Source organism: Moschus berezovskii, chromosome 10 (assembly GCF_049115385.1).
Source record: "Moschus berezovskii isolate FMDL1 chromosome 10, NW_MosBer_1.0, whole genome shotgun sequence".
Taxonomy (NCBI): Eukaryota; Metazoa; Chordata; class Mammalia; order Artiodactyla; family Moschidae; genus Moschus; species Moschus berezovskii.
The window spans coordinates 32,726,260-32,748,320 of NC_142469.1; the positions used below are offsets into that span (position 1 = coordinate 32,726,260).

The 22,061-nt window shown below is 36.7% G+C and overlaps 1 protein-coding gene across 12 annotated transcripts in view; it reads left to right on the forward strand.

Moving 5' to 3' along the window:
* The window catches only part of TRDN (triadin), a 424,466-nt gene that overhangs the window by 77,696 nt on the left and 324,709 nt on the right, over nt 1-22,061 (forward strand). For all 12 annotated transcript variants that reach the window (XM_088840567.1, XM_088840568.1, XM_088840571.1 and 9 more), the window contains exons 3-4: nt 4,977-5,141; nt 6,176-6,208. In XM_088840567.1, coding sequence (XP_088696693.1) covers nt 4,977-5,141; nt 6,176-6,208 — 198 coding nt within the window. The remainder of the gene's footprint in view (nt 1-4,976; nt 5,142-6,175; nt 6,209-22,061) is intronic.

Here is a 22,061-nt window from a genome sequence, read left to right on the forward strand (position 1 = left end):
TACCAGGCACTTTCCGATGTGCTTTGAATGTATTATCAATTGTAATACTGATGTCAGCTTTGTGAAGTATTGGTACTCTTATTGTTATTTTTCATTCTAGCAAACTGAAGCACAGGGTACTTTGGTTTTGTATATCATACTGTATAATACTGTTTGCCAGAACTGGACATATTATAAATTGAGGTATGACAAGGCTGAATATAGAGACAACAGGCATAAGGTTGAGGTCTTAGTTTAGACCAGTGACTTCAGAAAAGGAGACATATCAATGAATTTTATAGATACGGCAGAAGGTAATTTTCTCAACACCACACAGCATGCAGGTGGCGTAAACACAAGTCAGATGAATAAAGCACTCACTCTGGTTGCCAAATTTAAGAGGCTCCAAACAACTCAGTAGTTAAGATGCCAGTATTTTAATACCATCTCTAATATTTAAAAACTAATGCAAAAACTTGGGATGCACAAAATTGTAAATAAAGATAGAAGCATTAGTACTGATTTTTTCCTTTTGACGCTGTCTTCATTATTGCACCGTTCAGCACTAGAGAGGAGAGCTGAACTTGAACACTATCATTCTGAACTCAGAGCCCATGCTTGTAAATGTTGTCATTTGCTGATGCTTCTCAGGATTTGAAAGATAGAGAAGAGCAAATTATATGTAAGACTGATGGTCAAAGATAATGATGAAACCACAAACTTCATTCTTTAGGAGTAAGGCAGAGGAGATGACTAATTTAATTTCCTGTGTATGTTCTCATTTAGAAGTGAAGTATCTATATAGTTTGGCTTCAAAGACACTGGATGAATAAAAATCTTATTTAACTTAAAACCTTTCCTTGACTCTCTTGCATCTCTTGGCACTCTTTTATCAGTGCCAAGAATCCAATTACTGATTATAAGGAGCCTTGCCTTCAGTGGTATATTTTTCTGTAAGAAACATAAGAGACAATTAAGAGTGAGTTGAATATTGAGAAACATTTCTTATCTCATATAACAGAAGCTCAGGAAGTAGGGAGATTATTCCAGGATCTCAGTGCCTCAGCAATGTCTTGCTGAGATGTTGGATGAAATACATCATACTCTGGAACGAATTTTGAATTCCTGTTTTTGTTTGGTTTTTTGGTAGCAGTATTATATAGTAGTTGAGTCATGATCTGGAGAGAGAAAAATCTGGTTCCATTACTGACTAGCTATGTAGCCTTAGGCATCTTATTTACATTCCCTCTGTCTCAATTTTGCCTTTAAAATAAAGATGCCTACCTTACTGAGTTCTTGAAAGGAAAATATGAGTTAATATACATTTAAGTTTTTAGAATGGTATCTGACAGGTAATATACACCCTAAAAGTGTTAGCTACTACCATTTTTATGATTATGTTTTTTATAGTGTATGTAATTTAACTCATGGCAACATGAAAGGTAGGAAAGTAAGATTAAAAAAAGAAGGCATCTATAAAAGCTTTAGTTGCATTGTATAATATTATTCCCACTGATGTAATTTGGGTGTGATGTCTGAGAGAGGGAATCAGAATTAACATGAGGACTGTTATCCTTTTTGAGATATGTCTATCCCTATATGTTTTTAAAGTTGTTGTTCATTTGACTGAAAATCAGAAGCTGGTCTCAAGCCAGCATTTTTTTCATAAAAATAACGCAGTTTGACGATTTTAGAACCATACCATATGCATGTCTGCAAAGTATATATATATATATATAGTGCATTTAAGCATAAAGATAATTAAACTATCTATTTTTTTGGATTTTATTGTTAAGTTCTTCAGTGAACACTTAGAAGGAAGAGGAATGGGGAAATGGTCTCAATCTATTCAAATCATAAAAATCCCATTTGCAATATTCTTCCATTAGATATAAAATATACTACTGCTAAAAATGCCTTTAATGGTGCCAGGACAATTCAGTTTCTTACATATAGTTCTTTTAAAATTCTCAATTGCAATTATAAAATTCCATTTCATTTCCTTTCTCTAAGGTTTAGTCTCACCTTTCAGACTACCATATCTTATTCACATGAAACTCTCCAGAATGCAGTGAAATAAGGTCCAAAGAGTAAAGTTATGCTGTCACTGATTCATGGAGGTACATTTCCCTGGGACCAGTTGTAACTTGGCATCCCTGTGATGGGCTGTGAATCCTCTGAAACAGAACATAAAATTAAAATTTTGCTCAGAAATCTTCTCTCTCATATTATTTCCCCTCTCCATGGGATCTTACCCATCAGCATAAAAATAGAATATTCTTCCCTCTTGAACAATACAAACAGTGGAAACCCCACTATGGTTCCAGTCCTTCAACTATTGCCCAATCTCTGTCATTTACTTTACAGTAAAATATATTTATTATCTGTAAGTTCTTCCCACTTGTCTTGAATGTATTTCACTGAAATTGTCCTTTGAAGGTTACCAGTGACATCCTCATCATTAAATTTAAAGTTCCATTCTAAGTCTTTGTCTTTCTTGACTTATCAGCAGTATTTGCCAGCTGCTCTATCCTCACGGAAACAATTTCTTGACTTGATCTCTAGTACATTATACTCTCTTTTTTACTTTCCTCTCAATTAATCTGTCTCTGTGTGTCTCTTTGTCTCTGTCTGTCTCTCATCTCTCCTCAGAATTCACTGATGATTTTTCCTCATCTGTCTGATTTGCCTATCTTCTAAATGTTGGACTGTTCCTAGTTCCACTTCCTTAGTGATCGCATAGCTTTGAGTTCTTTCTATTCTCTGTTGAACTTCCAAGTTTCCATCTTCAACTAGAACTTCATTTTTGCAGATCATATTAAACTATACAAATGTCTACATTTCCACCTAAAGGTCTAATCCACAACTCAAATTTAACAAGTTTAAAAATTAGCTACTTAAATACTCTGCCCAACAAACCCTGTTTCTCTCTAGTTCTCCCCATTTTGGTAAATAGTAGTTCCATTCTTCCAGTTTCTCAATCCAAAAGCCTTGAAGTTATTCCATACCTCTCTCTTTCTTCACATCCAGCAGCCCATACTGGGCTATGCCATCAATTCTGTCTTTTAAGTACATTCAGAATCCAGTCACACCTCATCACACACAGTTACCACCTTCTGTGTGGGTGATATAGAGATCACCATCTTCCTTTTGGATTATAGATCGTTTCATTTGGCTCCTTACTTATCTTCCTGCTTCCAACCTGGCATTCTTTCAATCCTCAACATGGCAAATGAAGTTCTATAAATCAAGTCACATTTTCCTATGCTCAAACCTTCCAATGATTTCCTGTCTTAATCAGAGTAAAAGCTTCATTTTGGCATACTTAACCTTTAGATAGTATAATATGTTGATATAATTCTAGTCTCTTAAGATATCAAAGGAAGAGAATCCCTGAAACGCTTAAGTAGTTTTTAAAATTAAGAAAAAACATAAATCTAAAAGTTAATTATAGATTGTTGAAAAATCAGATGCAACTCAGACCATATTTCTGGCTAGACCACATTTTTAATCGATGGGAAATAGATGGGGAAACAGTGGAAACAGTGTCAGACTTTATTTTGGGGGGCTCCAAAATCACTGCAGATGCTGATTGCAGCCATGAAATTAAAAGACGCTTACTCCTTGGAAGGAAAGTTATGACCAACTTAGATAACATATTAAAAAGCAGAGACATTACTTTGCCAATCAAGGTCCATCTAGTCAAGGCTATGGTTTTTCCCGTGGTCATGTATGTATGTGAGAGTTGGACTGTGAAGAAAGCTGATCGCTGAAGAATTGATGCTTTTGAACTGTGGTGCTGGAGAAGACTCTTGAGAGTCCCTTGGACTGCAAGGAGATCCAACCAGTCCATTCTAAAGGAGATCAATCCTGGGTGTTCATTGGAAGGACAGATGCTAAAGCTGAAACTCCAATACTTTGGCCACCTCATGCGACAAGTTGACTCACTGGAAAAGAGTCTGATGCTGGGAGGGATTGGGGGTGGGAGGAGATGGGGACGACAGAGAATGAGATGGCTGGATGGCATCACCGACTCGATGGACATGAGTTTGAGTGAACTCCGGGAGTTGGTGATGGACGGGGAGGCCTGGCGTGCTGTGATTCATGGCGTCGCAAAGAGTCGGACACGACTGAGCAACTGAACTGAACTGAACTGAAAGGCTACCCTTACTCCTTCAGAGCAATTTTCATGTAGCTAGAATGAGAATAACAACATGTTGGAAACCCATAATAGGTCTCTTTACTTGCTTGCATTTTTATTATTTAATCTTTCATTTTACAAACAGTTTATACCCCTTAGGATATAAGAAAGGGAAGATTTACAGACTTCAGTTTTTTCCTAATACTATCCACTGAAGTTAGTAGAAGTTCAAATGCTGCTCTTTTTTTTTTTTCTATTTTTAGGTACTGGGATGTCTAACAAAGATAAAACAATTGAATCTAGCTGGAATTTGATATGATTACTACCTGGACAATCTAGATATTTCCTGATGTGTCACAAATCATAATAAATGGACCTATCAGTTTTACTTTAGTCACAACTATCTTAGTCAGCCAGAACTTACTGTCTAAAAATTTACAGAGCCATTTGTCCACAATGCTTTCTAGTACAGCATAGACCAACAATGATTTCTTCTGTTCCAGAACATCTGTAACTCAGGATTGCTACAATTTGGATAACATAATACACATTACTTTAATTCATTCTTAATTTTTCCCTGTGCTGAACACTAACTCGGATTGTAAACTTCTCAAGGGTAACCCTATAGTGTTTGGTAACAGATGTACCCAATAACTTCTCTTTTTAATTGAACACATATGTATACTACCACAAAAATTAATTTCTCTTTATGCGCAAAAGAACTATTGCCAAGTAATATTTAAATTAATGAAATTGACATATTTATTGTGTTAAAAGAATAAATCAGGAAACACAGCTCTTCTTGGTTTCTTTGGGAATAATTGCAAAACTTTTCTTTGTTTTTAATTACTTTTAGCAAGCTCTATTTCCAAGATTGGCTCAGATCCTCTAAAACTTGTACATGATGCTGTGGAGGAAACCACGGACTGGGTCTATGGCTTCTTTTCTTTGCTGTCTGACATCATCTCATCCGAGGGCGATGAAGAAGATGAGGATGATGGAGAGGAGGATACTGATAAAGGTACAAAGAGCACAGAGACGTCCAGCTGCTGGACTGCTGTTTGATATGTATAATAATAGGTGGCTTAAGTTTCTGCACAAATGTGCACTTGGGTCAAGCTAAACCAAAATGAATACATTTCTGAGCACAAATAGCCTATCAGCAGGCTGCCAAACTCAGTAAATTGGTCTTCATATGGCTTTCAACTTATAGATTATCTGCTATTACTGCAAAGATGTCAAAATTAAATGCTATATTAGAGTAGTACAGAGAGACTTATTAAGCAAACCTACAAAACCACAGTAGAAACTCACATTTATATGCTTTTTCAGGAAAGAAATAGTTACTATTTCCCAAGTTTGAAATAACAATAGTAAGACTCAATATAAATATATATATATGTTGTACATATAACTTGTATTCTTAAAGAGCAGAAAGCAATCCTACTAAAATCACAATGAAAGTAAATTGATTGAAACAAATGGAGGTAAATGTCACAGCAATTATGCAACTAACTTATTTACTCTCTGTTATATATAAATGAACAAAAGGAAATAACAAACTTAAACTACATTTAAACTTCTATTGAGTGGATGTGAAAAGAACAAGCATTGTGATTCTGCCTTTTAGATGACATTTTTAAGATCAGCTTTACTCATCAGAACTTACGTATTCAGCCTTGACTACCAGGAAAGCTTTTATTATTTTAGCCCTTTCTACGACTTTGTCTAAATTTGTATTTGTTTGGCCTCTGTCAGAGGTTGAGACGAACAGCAGAGAACTGAAATGAACATGATATACAAACCATAATGTATAATTTGGATAACTGCCACAATTTCATTGAACTCATAAAAGTGAAACTATCTTAAATAAATGTACATAGGCAAAGTTTATATTAAAGCTTGGAATTTGGAAGGCAAAGTAATATATAGACTACTATTATCAAAATTAATAGATGTTTTATAAAAAATGAACAAAAGAAAATGGGAAAATTGAGAGGCAATTTTATGCTCTGCTGAAAGTTTTTCTAATTTACTGTTTTTGTCTTCATTTAGGAGAAATAGAGGAGCCTCCCTTGAAAAAAAAAGGTTAGTTGTTTCACCTGTGCAAAAAAAAAGTATTTTTTATGGTAATGTTGATTTTCACCATGACTCAAATAGATTTTACTTTGTTGTGGACCTAATTTTTTTTCTTTTTCTTCAATTATTATCAGTATTTTATTCAATTTTAAATGATAACTATAGGACAATGTGGCTGTTATAATGTGGAGGAGAATAATCTTGGAGGCAGTATATATCACGTGTCCTCACAAGGCAATTGAGTCATCTGAGTGTGGTTGGATGTGGTTCACAGGGATCCCTTGAAGGAATAATCAAGGTCTTCAGTCACTGAATGGAATGGTCACAAATCCAAAAGATGGGAGCAATATTACTGGGAAAGGATGTTAGAACCATGAAGGAAAAGACTCAGAGATTTTACAGGAAGGGGTAGGAATTATGTCTAGAAGGCAAAGTATATTAGCCTGAGGTTTATTTTGTATGAGAGAGAAACATAGAAATCACTCTTAATGCAATTAGTTATTTTCCCACATAACTAACTGGAGAAGGAAATGGCAACCCACTCCAGTATTCTTGCCTGGGAAATCCCATTGACAGAGGAGCCTGGTAGGCTTTCCATGGGGTGGAAAGAGTCGGACATGACTTAGCACCTAAACCACTATTGTTCCACATGCTGAGCAGTAGATCTTGGGTGTATTTGTTACAGAGGGGAACTTGCTGGCTTCTATTGCTATCTCCCTAGTCCTATTGTGGATGCAAACAGTAGGATCCAAATTTGGAGCTTTGGCTTTTCCTAACAGATGATGATCACGTCACTGTTTGAAATAAAATCTGCTTAGTGTATATATGTTAACTTGGAAAATTTGAATTTATAACTTGTCCAATAAATGTTAAATTAAGTAGTGAAACTCAAATGTGGGAATGCCATCTAGCAATGAAAGTGTTTATGAAGCTATTGAGAGGAGAAAGGATGGGTTTCCCTACTCATAAATCCATGATGAGAACCCAAGAATTCAGACTTTGTCATCAAATCCAGGTTTAGAGACTCTAGATTAGTTTATAAACTTCTTGGGATAAAAAGTAAAATCTTTTTATATACAGTTTATGTATGTATTTAGTCTGTTTATATGTGGAAAAGAGAAGACCAATGTTTTCATGTTTATAAATTAAATTCTATGAGAATATCATATAAGATCACATTCTTCATAAATCAATATCTAGTATTTAATATAGAATCTGTTCATTACTTTTGATTTGGATTTCTTGGTGGGATTATTTTAAAATTACGTTTTATAAAATGTGTAGCATAAATGTCAAATGCACATAAAGCTGAAAATTGTTTCTTAAATTATTGCCTTTCACATTTTAAAATTGTGTTTTAAGAATTTTTTATTGTTTTTCCATAATCTAGAAATATATTCTCTAAAAATATTTTATTTTCACCTGTCTAAATGAATATTAATCTTTTGATTAGTACTCTTTCCCATTCAGATAAATTGAATAATATTTAGCCATTTTATACTACCTAATCAGGTTGTGGCATTGTTTATTTAACTGTCCTGTGTCTATGTGAAACATTTTGTTTATATGTGCTAAAAATGTTGGTTTCATTTGTTGAGTTCTAGCTTTTGCCTGGAAAATCCCATGGGTGGAGCAGCCTGGTAGGCTGTAGTCCATGGGGTCGCGAAGAGTCCGATACGACTGAGCGACTTCACTTTCACTTTTCACTTTCATGCGTTGGAGAAGGAAATGGCAGCCCACTCCAGTGTTCTTGCCTGGAGAATCCTAGAGATGGCGGAGCCTGGTGGGCTACCGTCTATGGGGTCGCACAGAGTCGGACACGACTGAAGTGACTTAGCAGCAGCAGCTATTTTTACCAAAATGAAAATTCAACCACCTTGTTATTTATGAGTGGAGTTTGCATGTCTAATTTGATAAGGAATAATTGTCCAGTCACATAATCTCAGGTTTATAGGATTGATTATTAAACAGGTTATTAGTATGGATGATGTTTTAGAATCTGTTCCTCTGTGGTTTATATTGTTGTATATGAATATAGCTTCAGGTTATTAAATGTAGTACCTCAGTTCAGTTCAGTTCAGCCACTCAGTCGTATCCAATTCTTTGCAACCCCATGGATGGCAGCATTCCAGGCTTCCCTGTTCATCACCAACTGCCGGAGCCTACTCAAACTCATGTCCATTGTATTGGTGATGCCATCCAACCATCGCATCCTCTGTCATCCCCTTTTCCCCCTGCCTTCAACCTAGTGTCTTTATATTCTTTACACATATTTATTTTTCAGCTTGTCAAAATTTTTAAATATTAAGTTCTATTACCAAACACTCCAGGATGAGGATCAAAGGCACCGAATCATTATAAAATATATATTTTTATCATTCGATTACTTAAACTTCTAACTACGAAAACCAATACCATTGTAAATCACATATTCTAGAACAATTCCATGCTATGTATGGTGGGTGTGCTTTGTTTACCTGGAATCACCCTGTTCAGTAGTATACTTCACAGCACGGTAAACATGGACATGTTATCACTGCATCTTCTAAGGGATAAATGAGTGCCAATAGCATTAAAGGAATCAAATTAATTTGTATGCTTTCCTAAAACTGATCTGCCTGAGAACATCTCCAGAGTTATCAAATATTTATTCTATGTTACAAAATAAAGAAGTGTCTTTCACCTATTATCAAATTGCTAGAATGTCAACCAAATAGACCAGTAGGTTGTCCTGTCCTGTCTTGCATATATCTGCTAAAGGAGAGTGGTGGTGCTGATACTCAGTTTTTCTGTGTCATGATGGGATGGTGTGAAGTCAAAAATAAGGTAGAGTGGGATACAGGAGCAATGGCAATTTTCACTTCATGATATTGCCTTTTATTTAGCTGAATAATGTGAAAGAATGCATTGCTCTTGAGGGAGAGTCCCTTGAGAACAAAACAAAAAGAATATCCATAGGAAATAAATATTGAAAGCTAAAAATGGCTTTTAAAATTTTAAATGTAAGCAGTTCTTTTCAGTTATTTTCAATATTTGTTCCTAGGAAGTATGACTGCTTTGAAAAAAAAAAGTACTTTGAAACAACCAAAACAGTTTGAGTTTAACACTGATTCTTTTAACTGTAACTGGATATTTTCTGAGGCAACCAAACTGTTAAAGACGTGTTGAATAAACCCATGGATGTCAAATTTCTATGATTTATTTCCGACTAATTCTGAATAATTAAAAAAGAAATTTAAAGCCTAATTTATGTAATTATATTATGAAATATTTAATCTAATTGAAGTCAGACCTTATCGTATTGTATTTAATATAAAATGCTTAATATTTTGTGTAGTGCATGGCAACCCACTTCAGTGTTCTTGCCTGGAGAATCCCATGGACAGAGGAGCCTGGCAGGCTACAGTTAGTGGAGTCACAAGAGTCAGACACACTTTCGTTGACAAAAAATTAAATTATATACTATTTGCAGGACCAATTCACTATGTGTATGTGTGTGTGTGTGTGTATGTTCATATATATATATATATATATATATATATATATATATGAATGTATGTATATATATGTGGGCTTCCCTGGTGGCGCAGTGGTAAAAAATCCACCTGCCAATGCAGGAGATACAGGGGATGCAAGAGACATGGGTTCAATCCCTTGGTCGAGAAGATACCCGGGAGTAGGAAAAGGCAACCCATACCAATATTCTTGCCTGGGAAATTCCATGGACAGAAGAGCCTGGCGGGCTATAGTCCAGGAGGTCACAGAGAGTCAGACATGCCTGAGCGACTGAGCACATGCACATACACACACGCGTATATATACATAATACATTATGTAACATTTATTCATTATATGTATTTTCTACCTCCTATTAACAAAAAACTCACTATATGCTAGCTGCGCAATAAATATATGTAAATGTATGGATTTAATATATATTTTCTTTTGCCTATAAATGTTTTTCATGATATCTAACAAAATTGTTAGAGTTATTTCTTTTATATTTAAAACTTTAAAAATTATTCCCTAAAGTGAAGCATCAGAATTGAGTATCCTCCTCACATATATATTTTTGGAATATCAAGCTTTCAAAAATACTCTTAGCTTTATAAACAACTCAAAATTTTACCTGACATTAATTCAAATAAAATAATGTGCAGTAGAATAATGATTTGTCTTGTTGTATAATTTATTGTAAAATGAACTTATTATATTAATTCCAAATAATTTAAACATTTTCATCTATTTTTAATAATTTATCTCCAAGTATGTTACAAAATTTATTGCTTTCATAATAATTTCCTTAAAATACCTGCTAAAATTGTTTTTGAACTGAAAAGCAAAATTGTATTTTTTTGACGAGGAATGCGTTTGATTTGTTCCATGTCCAGTTCTATCTGTTGCTTCCTGACCTGCATACAGTTAGAACTGGACATGAAGCAAATCAAACGTACTCCTTGTCAAAAAAAAAAAAACAGATTGGTTCCAAATAGGAAAAGGAGTACATCAAGGCTGTGTATTGTCACCCTGCTTACTTAACTTATATGCAGAGTACATCATGAGGAACGCTGGGCTGGAAGAAGCACAAGCTGGAATCAAGATTGCTGGGAGAAATATCAATAACCTCCGAAATGCAGATGACACCACCCTTATGGCAAAAAGTAAAGAAGAACTAAGGAGCCTCTTAATGAAAGTGAAAAAGGAAAGTGAAAAATTTGGCTTAAAGCTCAATATTCAGAAAACTAAGATCATAGCATCCAGTCCCATCACTTCATGGCAAATAGATGGGTAAACAGTGGCTGACTCTTTTTTGGGAGGGGGGCTCCAAAATCACTGTGGATGCTGATTGCAGCCATGAAATTAAAAGACTCTTACTCCTTGGAAGGAAAGTTATGACCAACCTAGATAGCATATAAAGCAGAGACGTTACTTTGTCAACAAAGGTCTGTCTAGTCAAAGCTATGGTTTTTCCAGTAGTCATGTATGGGTGTGATAATTGGACTATAAAGAAAGCTGAGCACCAAAGAATTGATTCTTTTGAACTGTGGTATTGGTATTGGACTCTTGAGAGTCCCTTGGACTGCAAGGAGATCCAACCAGTCCATCCTAAAGGAGATCAGTCCTGGGTGTTCATTAGAAGGACTGATGTTGAAGCTGAAACTTTGGCCACCTGATGCAAAGAGCTGACTCATTTGAAAAGACCCTGATACTGGGAAAGACTGACAGCAGGAGGAGAAGGGGACGACAGAGGATGAGATGGTTGGATGGAATCACGGACTCAATGGATGTAGGTTTGGGTAGACTCTAGCAGTTGGTGATGGACAGGGAGGCCTGGCGTGCTGCGGTCCATGGGGTCGCAAAGAGTCGGACACAACTGAGTGACTGAACTGAACTGAACTGAAGTTTGATTTGAGTAAGAAATTTGAAAACAAAGGCTGATTTTGCCCATTAGTTCACATAGCAAATATTTTCCATAAATTAAGTGAGCAGCAGCACCAAAGTTTAGATGAAATATACCTCCAGCAAGGATTACATCTAAAACATAAAGCAATAACACTTTTTCAAAAATTATTACAGTTTACACATTTTACTGAGTTATAATTAACATACAATATTATGTTAATACAGCAGAGTGATTCATTGTTTTCATGCATTATGAAATGATCACTGCAGTAAAACCAGTTATTATTCATTACTGTACAAAGTCATAACAATATTGACTATATTCCCTATGTGTAAATTATATTCCTCTGATCATTTATTTTACAGTAGGGGTTTGTACCTTTTAATCTCTTTCGTCTATTTCATCTGGCCCTTGCCCTTGTTGTCTCAGGTTTGTTCTATCTATTCGAATCTGAAACACAAACAAAACAAAGTAGAAACAACAAAAACCAAGCAATCCAACTTAAAGAATGGGCAGAGGAGCTAAATAAACGAGATTTTTAAAACAGAGTTTAAAATACATGTCTATTTAGCATAGGCATCTTAGCATTTTTCTATTTCTTTTTCAAAAGTAAAATACTGGTTTCTCTCAAACCTAATTGATTTTTCTTTCATATTTCTATATTAGCATTCATGTGATACTAACTTTTGAGATTGAATAAGCATTCATCAAAAGTATCATTTTTGTTGAGGATAAAGCTTTTTAACTTTTTTGTACTAACATGTCTAAGTACAACATAGTGGATATGCTTATCTCTTTTACAGTTTATTTTTACTTAAACCTTAGTCTGTAATAAGTCTGTATATAACAATAATCATTACAGCATTTATGTTCCTTGAAATACGTGATTTTAGGAGACAATAATTGTCTCTTAACAAGAAACTACATCTTATAATGTCATTTCCTGACATTCAGCTTTAAAGTTAAGGCAGAATACTTTTAGTCCTTCAGAACCATATATACTCATTTTTGGGGGAAGGAAAAATTGTTCTTCAGTTTTAGGGACATAGAGACCGTCTGAGATAAATCATCACCTGCCTTTAAAGAAAGAACCCAAATCCCCTCTATATTATGTTGAATTTCCTTTTTTCCCAACTGTTTGCTCTATAAACCAAGGAGCTGTCTTGAAGTTTGAACAGGACTCAAATATGAAGGCTGATATCCTGTGAGATTGTTCCTAATGCATGCCAATGGCAGAGAAAGAGGCTCTTCTTAGAGCAAAACAAATTACATCTCCTTATAATCGTGTTTTAAAGTTTCCCTAAAGCTCCTGGGGTTGAAAGAGTCCAGTAAATTTAAACTCAGTTCTTTCATTGTGTATTTTTCTCACTTTATTGAAATCTGCAATAGCTCTTTGCAGTCAGGGTGAATAAGAAAGAGCCAGGAAATGTGAGCATCATAAATATTCAAGACTCTAGGATTAGGCCATTCAGAAGGTTGTATCACGTCATCAGGAGTAAGATAGATGGACACATTTCTGTGCCAGAGATTTCAATGCATCAATCTTTGCTGGCAGCTTCGGTGCCTTACACCAGGCTGAACATAAAGTGTCTGAAAAATACTGTGCATGAAAAAAGGAGGGAGAATGGAAAGGTGACTAACCTTGTTAAAATTCATAGCCCCAGAATATTGGTTACCAGGTTGGCCCTAGTAACACTGTTAAGTATATACATTTATCTTTGGACTGCTTATCTAAATAAGTCTAGATCAAAACTCAGGTCCATTACTGCACTACTGCATATTCCCCTTAGGCTGCAGAAGGAACTCAATGCTTTATTTTCTGCTTGTCTTTCCCAATATTGATCAGACCTGTGAGGACAGGAAGCAAAACCCAGAGAGAACAGACAGTGGGCCTGGAGACGGGATTAGAATGAAAAAGACTGAGGAGCCTGAGGTAAAGTGAGATCTAATGAATGATGCAGAGATTCACTTTGCTAGGGAGTCGCAGCTGTAGCAAATTGTGGATCCAGAAGAGCTCATTCCTACCAAGGCAAGCAAACTGCAACTAGAATGGTGGATATAATACTAGTAACACTGGAGCTTAAAGGAGCAAGCCGGTGGAAGCAAAGGATTAAATTTTGGTGCCAACATCACGGAGAATAAAAAGGCTGAGACAATTCAGGTGTGGTCCAACCATTTTAAGTAGTTCCTTTTGGAAATAAGATTGGATCAGTAACTTAAGATTCTATGAGTGAGAATAAAATTAGAGATGCCAAGGGAATATTTCACACAAAGATGGGCACAATAAAGGACAGAAATGGTAGGGACTTAGAAGCAGAAGATATTAAGAAAAGGTAGCAAGAATACACAGAAGAACTATTCAGAAAAGATCTTCATGACCTAGATAGCCACAATGGTGTAATCACCCATCTAGACCAGACATCCTGGAATGTGAAATCAAGTGGTCCTTAGGAAGCATCACTAGGAACAAAGTTAGTGGAGGTGATGGAATTCTAGTTGAGCTATTTCACATCCTAAAAAGATGATGCTGTGAAAGTGTTGCACTCAATATGCCAGCAAATTTGGAAAACTCAGCAGTGGCCACAGGACTGGAAAAGGTCAGTCTTCATCCCAATCCCAAAGAAAGGCAATGCCAAAGAATGTTCAAACTACCACACAATTGCACTCATCTCACACGCTAGTAAAGTCAATTCTCCCAAGTCAGGATTCAACAGTAAGTGAAACATGAACTTCCAGGTGTTCAAGCTGGTTTTAGAAAAGGCAAAGGAACCAGAGATCAAATTGCCAACATCTTTTGGATCATCGAGAAAGCAAGAGAGTTCCAAAAAAACATCTATTTCTGCTTTATTGACTATGCCAAAGCCTTTGACTGTGTGGATCACAATAAACTGTGGAAAATTCTGAAACAGATGGGAATACCAGACCACCTGACCTGTCTCCTAAGAAATCAACATGCAGGTCAAGAAGCAACAGTTAAAACTGGATATGGAACAACAGATTGGTTCCAAATCGGGAAAAGAGTCCATCAGGGCTGTATGTTGTCACCCTGCTTATTTAACTTATATGCAGAGTACATCATGCGAAATGCCGTGCTGGATGAAACACAAGCTGAAATCAAGATTGCCAGGAGAAATATGAATAACCTCAGATATGCAGATGACACCACCCTTATGGCAGAAAGCAAAGAATTAAAGAGCCTCTTTATGAAAGTGAAAGAGTAGAGTGAAACAGTTGGCTTAAAATTCAACATTCAGAAAACTAAGATCATGGCATCCGGTCCCATCACTTCATGGCAAATAGATGGGGAAATAATGGAAACAGTGAGAGACTTTGTATTTTGGGGTTCCAAAATCACTGTAGATGATGACTGCAGTTAAGAATTTAAAATATGCTTACTCCTTGGAAAAAAAACTGTGACCAACCTAGACAGCATATTAAAAAGCAGAGACATACTTTGCTGAAAAAGGTTCATGTAGTCAAAGCTATGGTTTTTCCAGTAGTCATGTATGAATGTGAGAATTGGAATACAAAGAAAGCTGAGTGCTGAAGAATTGATGCTTTTGAACTGTGGTGTTGGAGTCCCTTGGACTGCAAGAAGATCAAATCTGTTGATCCCAAAGGAAATCAGTCCTGAATATTCACTGGAAGGATAGATGCTGAGGATGAAACTCCAATACTTTGCCCACCTGATGTGAGGAACAGACTCATTGGAAAAGACCCTTTTGCTCAGAAAGATTGAATGGGACAACAGAGGATGAGATGGTTGGATGGCATCTCTAACTCCATGGACATGAGTCTGAGCAAACTCCTGGAGTTTGTGAAAGACAGGGAAGCCTGGCGTGCTGTAGCCCATGAGGTTGCAAAGAGTCAGACACAACTGAGCGACTGAACTGAACTGAGTGAGAGCGTGTTAGGTTTATATGTTTTCTAGATTCTTCTCTCTTCGATTCTGCGTGTTCCCTCTTTCAACATCGAGACACTAAGGCACTGCAATGAATTGCCAGCAGTTTGCTAAAAGTTTTACCTTTTCCAGGTTATGTTTTTCCTTTTAGAAAAGTTTGTTGAAAAATGCAAGAAATGATTTAAAAGAAGCAAAGCAGAAAAACCACCAGGCATTCTCAACTCTGCATCAGATTCAAATGTTGTCTTAATTAAACTTATTTTTTCCCACAAGAGACTAAAGCCCATTTCAGACTGGCTTACTGGAAAAGGTTATTGGTTCAAGAGACTAAAATTTACAAAAGTAGAACTGGCTTTAGGGATGTCTAGATACAGCTTTTTATGTAGTGTTATTAGTAAACCTTTTGTTCTCATTTACTGATTCTGCTTTCCTTTGTCTGCTCTGTTTGCTTGATTCTCTGGCAATCTTCCTGTCCTGGTTTCAGTTATGGTTACCAGAAACTTGAGGCCAAAATTACTTACTTTAACAACTCTAGACAGGAGCTTGTGCTATTTCCCATCTATTTCAGCAAAAGCAATGTAGTTGACTCATTGATCCATATTGAGTAACATACTCTTATTGCAAGCAATCAGGGGGTCAAGGATATGCAACAAGCACTTTGTCAAGACCTAGGGAATAGACCCACTCTTGAAACTAAAAATTAGTTTTGTGTGTTTAGTCACTCAGTTGTGTTCGACTCTGCTAAAATTAGGTTTAGTATCACCCAAATACTTGTATTGATATTGGAAAAGGATTAGTTCCTAAGACTAAAAGAGGGTCACTGTTATAATAATTGATTCCATCAGGAAAGTTACAGATGTCCAAATTACCTAATTTTTACTTTTATTTTTAATTTGAAATCCCAGATCACTTCCCACCTCAGAATTTCCAGAGTTTGAGTTGTATTTTTTAAATCTCTTCAGTGTGCTCTTAATGCACACTCAGGGTGAGAACCATTGCAACCCAATGATTAATTCTAAAACTAAGAGGTTTGGGGGATTCCCTGGTGATTGAGTGGTTAGAGCTTGCTGTTTTCACTGTCAGGGCCTGGGTTCGATCCCTGCCTGGGGAACTAAGATCCTATAAGCCATGAGGCAAAGCCAAAAAAAAAATTTTTAATTAAGTTTTGGTGGCTTACATGGTGAAGAATTTGCCTGCAATGTAGGAGACCTGGGTTTGATCCATGGGTCTGGAGAAGCAAATGGCTGTCCACTCCAATATTCTTCCCTAGAAAATTCCATGGTCAGAGGGGTCTGGCGGTCTACAGTCCATGGAGTTGCAAAGATTCGGACATGAATGAGCAACCAACATGCTTTGTGATACCAGTAAGGGAGACAGTTGAGGATAAGTGGATAACTGCATATTTTGTTTATACATAGTGACTGTTTTTGTATATGAATTTGCTGTTAAGAAAATACTAAATTGTGAAGGATAAAATAAAAACTAATTCTATATCATTGTCGCATTGACCTAGATCATTGAAATAACTATTGATAATTGATGCCCATCAGCTGCACACATCAAAATTTTGAGCATGACTGAGATAGCCTCGAATAAACACAACAAAGAGATGTTTGTGTTTGTTCCCTGTCTGTTATTAACCTACTATGGTTAAGATACTTAACCTTAGTGGTTCCCAGTTCTCACACTGTAAAACAAAGATGCTAGATTTACAGATGCCCAGATCCTTTCCAGCTATGATATTTTTCGATTCTATTGTTGAATTGTGCAGTCATGTGTTAATAATTTTGCTAAGAGTTTCAACTCGACCAGGACCTCGCGACTCAAAATGTGCTTAATGGGACAGTAGTTTTAGCATCACCTGGGATTTAGGAATGCAGAACCAGGCTCCATCTAGACCAAATGAATCAGAATCTACATTTTAAGAAAATTCCCCAGGCAAGTCATATTCTCATTAAAATTAAAGGAATATAGGTTTAGACAGTAGGTTCTACTTCTGATGTGGTTCTGAAACTACTTCAGAGTCTATTTAAATTGGAGATTCCTAAAAGGTTTCTCACCATGAAAAACACATTACATTTGTGTTACAGGTAGGAATATGTTTTAAAATTTCTCTAGATGAATCTGACATATAGCCATATTAATCTTGTCTAGTATATCATCAAATATGAAACACACGTATGAACTGAGCCAAAACCTCATCCAAATCTGTAAACTCTATCAGTAATTATCTTCAAAAAGGTATTATTTAATCATTTCCACCTCTGTCTGGATTATAAACACATGGGAAATAGTTTCTTATTTTATTTTGTTGTTGTTCAGTCGTAAAGTCCTGTCTAACTCGTTGTGACCCCATTGCCTGCAGCACACCAGGCTTTTCCGTCCTCCACTATCTCTCAGAGTTTGCTCAAATTCATGTCTGTTGAGTTGGTGATGCCATCTAACTATCTCATCTTCTGCCATCCCTTCTCCTTTGCCTCTAGTCTACCCAACATTGGCCTTTTCCAATGAGTAGGCGCTTCACATCAGGTGGCCAAAGTATTGGAGCTTCAGCATTGGAGTAACAGTCCTTCCAGTGAATATTCAGAGTTGATTTCCTTTAGAATTGACTGGTTTGATCTCCTTGCAGTACAGGAGACTCTAAAGAGTCTTCTCCAGCACCACAATTCAGAAGCATCCATTCTCCGATGCTCAGTTTTCTTTATGGTCCAGTTCTCACACTCATACCTGACTACTGGAAAAACCATAGCTCTGATGATAAGGACATTTGTCAGCAAAGTGATGTCTCTGCTTTTTAATACACTGTCTAGGATTGTCATAGCTTTCCTTCCAAGGAGCAAGCATCTTTTAATTTCATAGTTACAGTCACTGTCCAGACTTGGAGCCCAAGAAAATAAAACTTGTCACTGCTTCCACTTATTCCCCTTCTATTTTCCATGAAGTGGTGGTACTGGATGCATGATCTTAACTTTTTGAATGCTGAGTTTTAAGCCAGCTTTTTCACTCTCCTCTTTCACCCTCATCAGGAGGCTCTTTAGTTCCTCTTCATATTTTGCCATAAGAGTGGTATCATCTGCATATCTGAGGTCATTGATATTTTTCCCAGCAATCTTGATTCCAGTTTGTGATTCAGCTGGCCCTTCATTTCACATGATGTACTCTGCATATGAGTTAAATGAGCAGATTAACAATAGATAGCCTTGTCGTACTCCTTTCCCAATTTGGAACCAGTCAGTTTTTCCATGTCCAGTTCTAGCTGTTGCTTCCTGACCCGCATACAGGTTTCTCAAGAGACAGGTAATGTGGTCTGGTACTCCCATCTCTTTAAGAATTTTCCTTAGTTTTCCTTTGACTGATCCACAAAGTCAAAGGCTTTTGCGTTGTCAATGAAACAATTTTTTTTTTTTTAATTCCCTTGCTTTCTCCATGATCCAACAAATGTTGGCAACTTCATCTTTGGTTCTTCTGCCTTTTTTAAACCCAGCTTGTACATCTGGATGTTCTCAGTTCACATACTGTTGAAGCCTAGCTTGAAGGATTTTGAGTGTTACCTTGCTAGCATGTGAAAGAGCACAGTGGTTTGCTAGTTTGAACATTCTTTGGCATTGCCTTTCTTTGGGATTGGAATGAAAACTGTTCTTAGTTCTTTTCCAGCCCTGTGAACACTGCTGAATTTTCCAAATTTGCTGTCTTTTTGAGTACAGTACTTTAACAGCATTGTCTTTTAGGATTTTAAATAGCTCAGCTGAAATTCCATCAGCTTCACTAATTTTGCTCATAGTAATGCTTCCTAAGGCCCACTTGACTTCACACTCCAGCATATCTGGCCCTAGGTGAATGAACACACCATCGTGGTTACCCAGGTCATTAAGACCTTTTTTGTATAGCTGTGTATTCTTGCCACTTCTTCTTAATATCTTCTGCTTCTGTTAAGCCATTACCAATTCTGTTCTTTATTATGCCCATCCTTACATGAAATATTCCCTTGATATCTCCAGTTTTCATGAAGAGAACTCTAGTCTTTCCCATTTTGTTGTTTTGCTCAATTTCCTTGCATTTTTTTCATTTAAGAAGGGCTTCTTATGTCTCCTTGCTCTTCTCTGGAACTCTGATTTCAGTTGAAGATATCTTTCTCTTACCTTTTGCTTCTCTTCTTTCCTATTTGTAAAGCCTCTTCAGATAACCACTGTGCTTTGTTGAATTTCTTTCTCTTGGAGATGGCTTTGGTCACCACCTCCTGTACAGTGTTACTGACCTTGTTCTTAGTTCTTCAGGTACTCTGTCTAGAAGATCTAATCTCTTAAATCCATTCATCACTTTCACTGCATAATCATAAGGGGTTTGATTTAGGTCATACCTGAATGGCCTAGGGATTTTCCCTACTTTTTTTCCATGTAAACCTGAATTTTGCAATAAGAACCTCATGATCCGAGCCACAGTCAGCTGCAGGTTTTGTTTTTGCTGAGTGTATAGAGCTTCTCCGTCTTCGGCTGCAAAGAATATAGTCAATCTGATTTAGGTATTGACCATTTGGTGATGTCCATGTGTGGAGTTGTCTCTTGTGTTCTTGGAGAAGGGTGTTTGCCATGACCAGCGTGTTCTCTTGACAAAATTGTGAGCCTTTGCCCTGCTTCATTTTGTACTCCAAGGCTAAACTTGTCTGTTACTCAAGGCATCCCTTGACTTCCTAGTTTTGCATTCTAATCTCCTGAGATGAAAAAGACTTTTTTTTTTTGGTGTTACTTCTAGATGGTCTTGTAGGTCTTCATGTGTGCCTGTGTGCTAAGTCATTTCAGTCATGTCCAACTCTGCAACCTTATGGACTGTAGTGCGCCAGGCTCCTCTGTCCATGGGATTCTCCAGGCAAGAATGCTGGAGCGGGTTGCCATTCCCTTCAGGGGACCTTCCTAACCCAGGGACCGAACCTGAGTCTCCTGCATTGCAGGCAGATTCTTTACCACTGTGTCACTGGGGAAGCCCCTGTAGTCTTCATAAAACCTCAATTTCAGCTTCTTTGACATCAGTGGCTGCAGCATAGACTTGGATTACTGTGATGCTGAGTGGTTTGCCGTGGAAACAAAGTGAGGTCATTCTTTTTTTAGATTTCACCCAAATACTGCATTTTTGACTGTGAGGGCTACTCCATTTCTTCTAAGGGATTCTCACCCACAATAGTATATGTAATGGACATCTGAATTAAATTCACCCTTTCCTGTCCATGTTAATTCACCCTTAAGATGTCAATGTTCAATCTTGCCATCTCCTCCTTGACCACATCTAATTTACCTAGATTCATGAATCTAACATTCCAGGTTCCTATGCAATATTGTTCTTTACAGCATCAGACTACTTCCACCACCAGACACATCCACAACTGAGCATTGTTTCTGCTCTGGCCCAACTGTTTCATTCTTCTGGAGCTATTAGTAATTGCCCTCCACTCTTCCCCAGTAGCATATTGGACACATTCTTACTTGGGAGTGCTCATCGTCTGATGTCATGTCTTTTTGTCTTTTTATACTGTTCATGGGGTTCTCCAGGCAACAATACTAGAGTGGGTGGCCATTTCCTGCTCTAGTCCACCGTATTTTGTCAGAACTTGTCACTGTGACTCGTCCATCTTGGCTGGCCCTGTATGGCTTGGCTCATAGCTTCATTGAGTTATACAAGCTCTTTCATCATGACAAGGCTGTGATCCATGAAGGTGTTCTCATTTTATAAATGGGGAAAATAAAATTTGCAGAGAAAAGTAAGGAAAGTACAAATCAGAGAGGAAAAGTGAATTAGCCAGAAATTACTGGGTTTTTGTGGAAAAGGAAATGGCAACCCACTCCAGTGTTCTTGCCTGGAGAATTCCATGGACAGAGAAGTCTGGCAAGCTACAGTCCACAGGGTCACAAAGAGTCAGACATAACTGAGCAACGAACACACACACACACACACACACACACACACACACTGGGTTTATGGAAAAAATGAGATCGGACATACACATATATATGTTTTACAGTTTTTATAGGGGTCAATACTATGCAGTGCTGAGATTATTAGTTTTCTTGAAAAAGTTTTGCTTATTTTAGAAAATTTTGCCAAGTAATAAAACATTTAAACATATTAAAATAGGGTTATATATGTTTATATATATGTATGTATGGGCTTCAATAACCCTGAAGGAAACTGTCCTCAATATTTGCCTCTCACCATACCTGGAATATTTCCTCACTTATTCAAAAACGCTAGATGCATTAAGGAGGAGAAAATATTCTTTTTCACCCTTCATTAATGGTTACTAGTGCACTTTCCTCAAAATTTTTGTTTATCAGTGCACTAGAAAATTATGAGAATCATTAAAATACAAATAGCTACACATCATTTGGTATATTCATATAAAATACTGAGAATTCAGCAAAATATTCTCCTTTAGCACTCCTTAACTAGCCACTAAAGAGATAACTAAATTTGTTCAGTTATTTATCTGAACTTTTGTGTCCTAATAACAATTGGCAAAATCTTACAAGTGTAGATTCTATGTTCAAGTGAATAAATAATTTGAACTT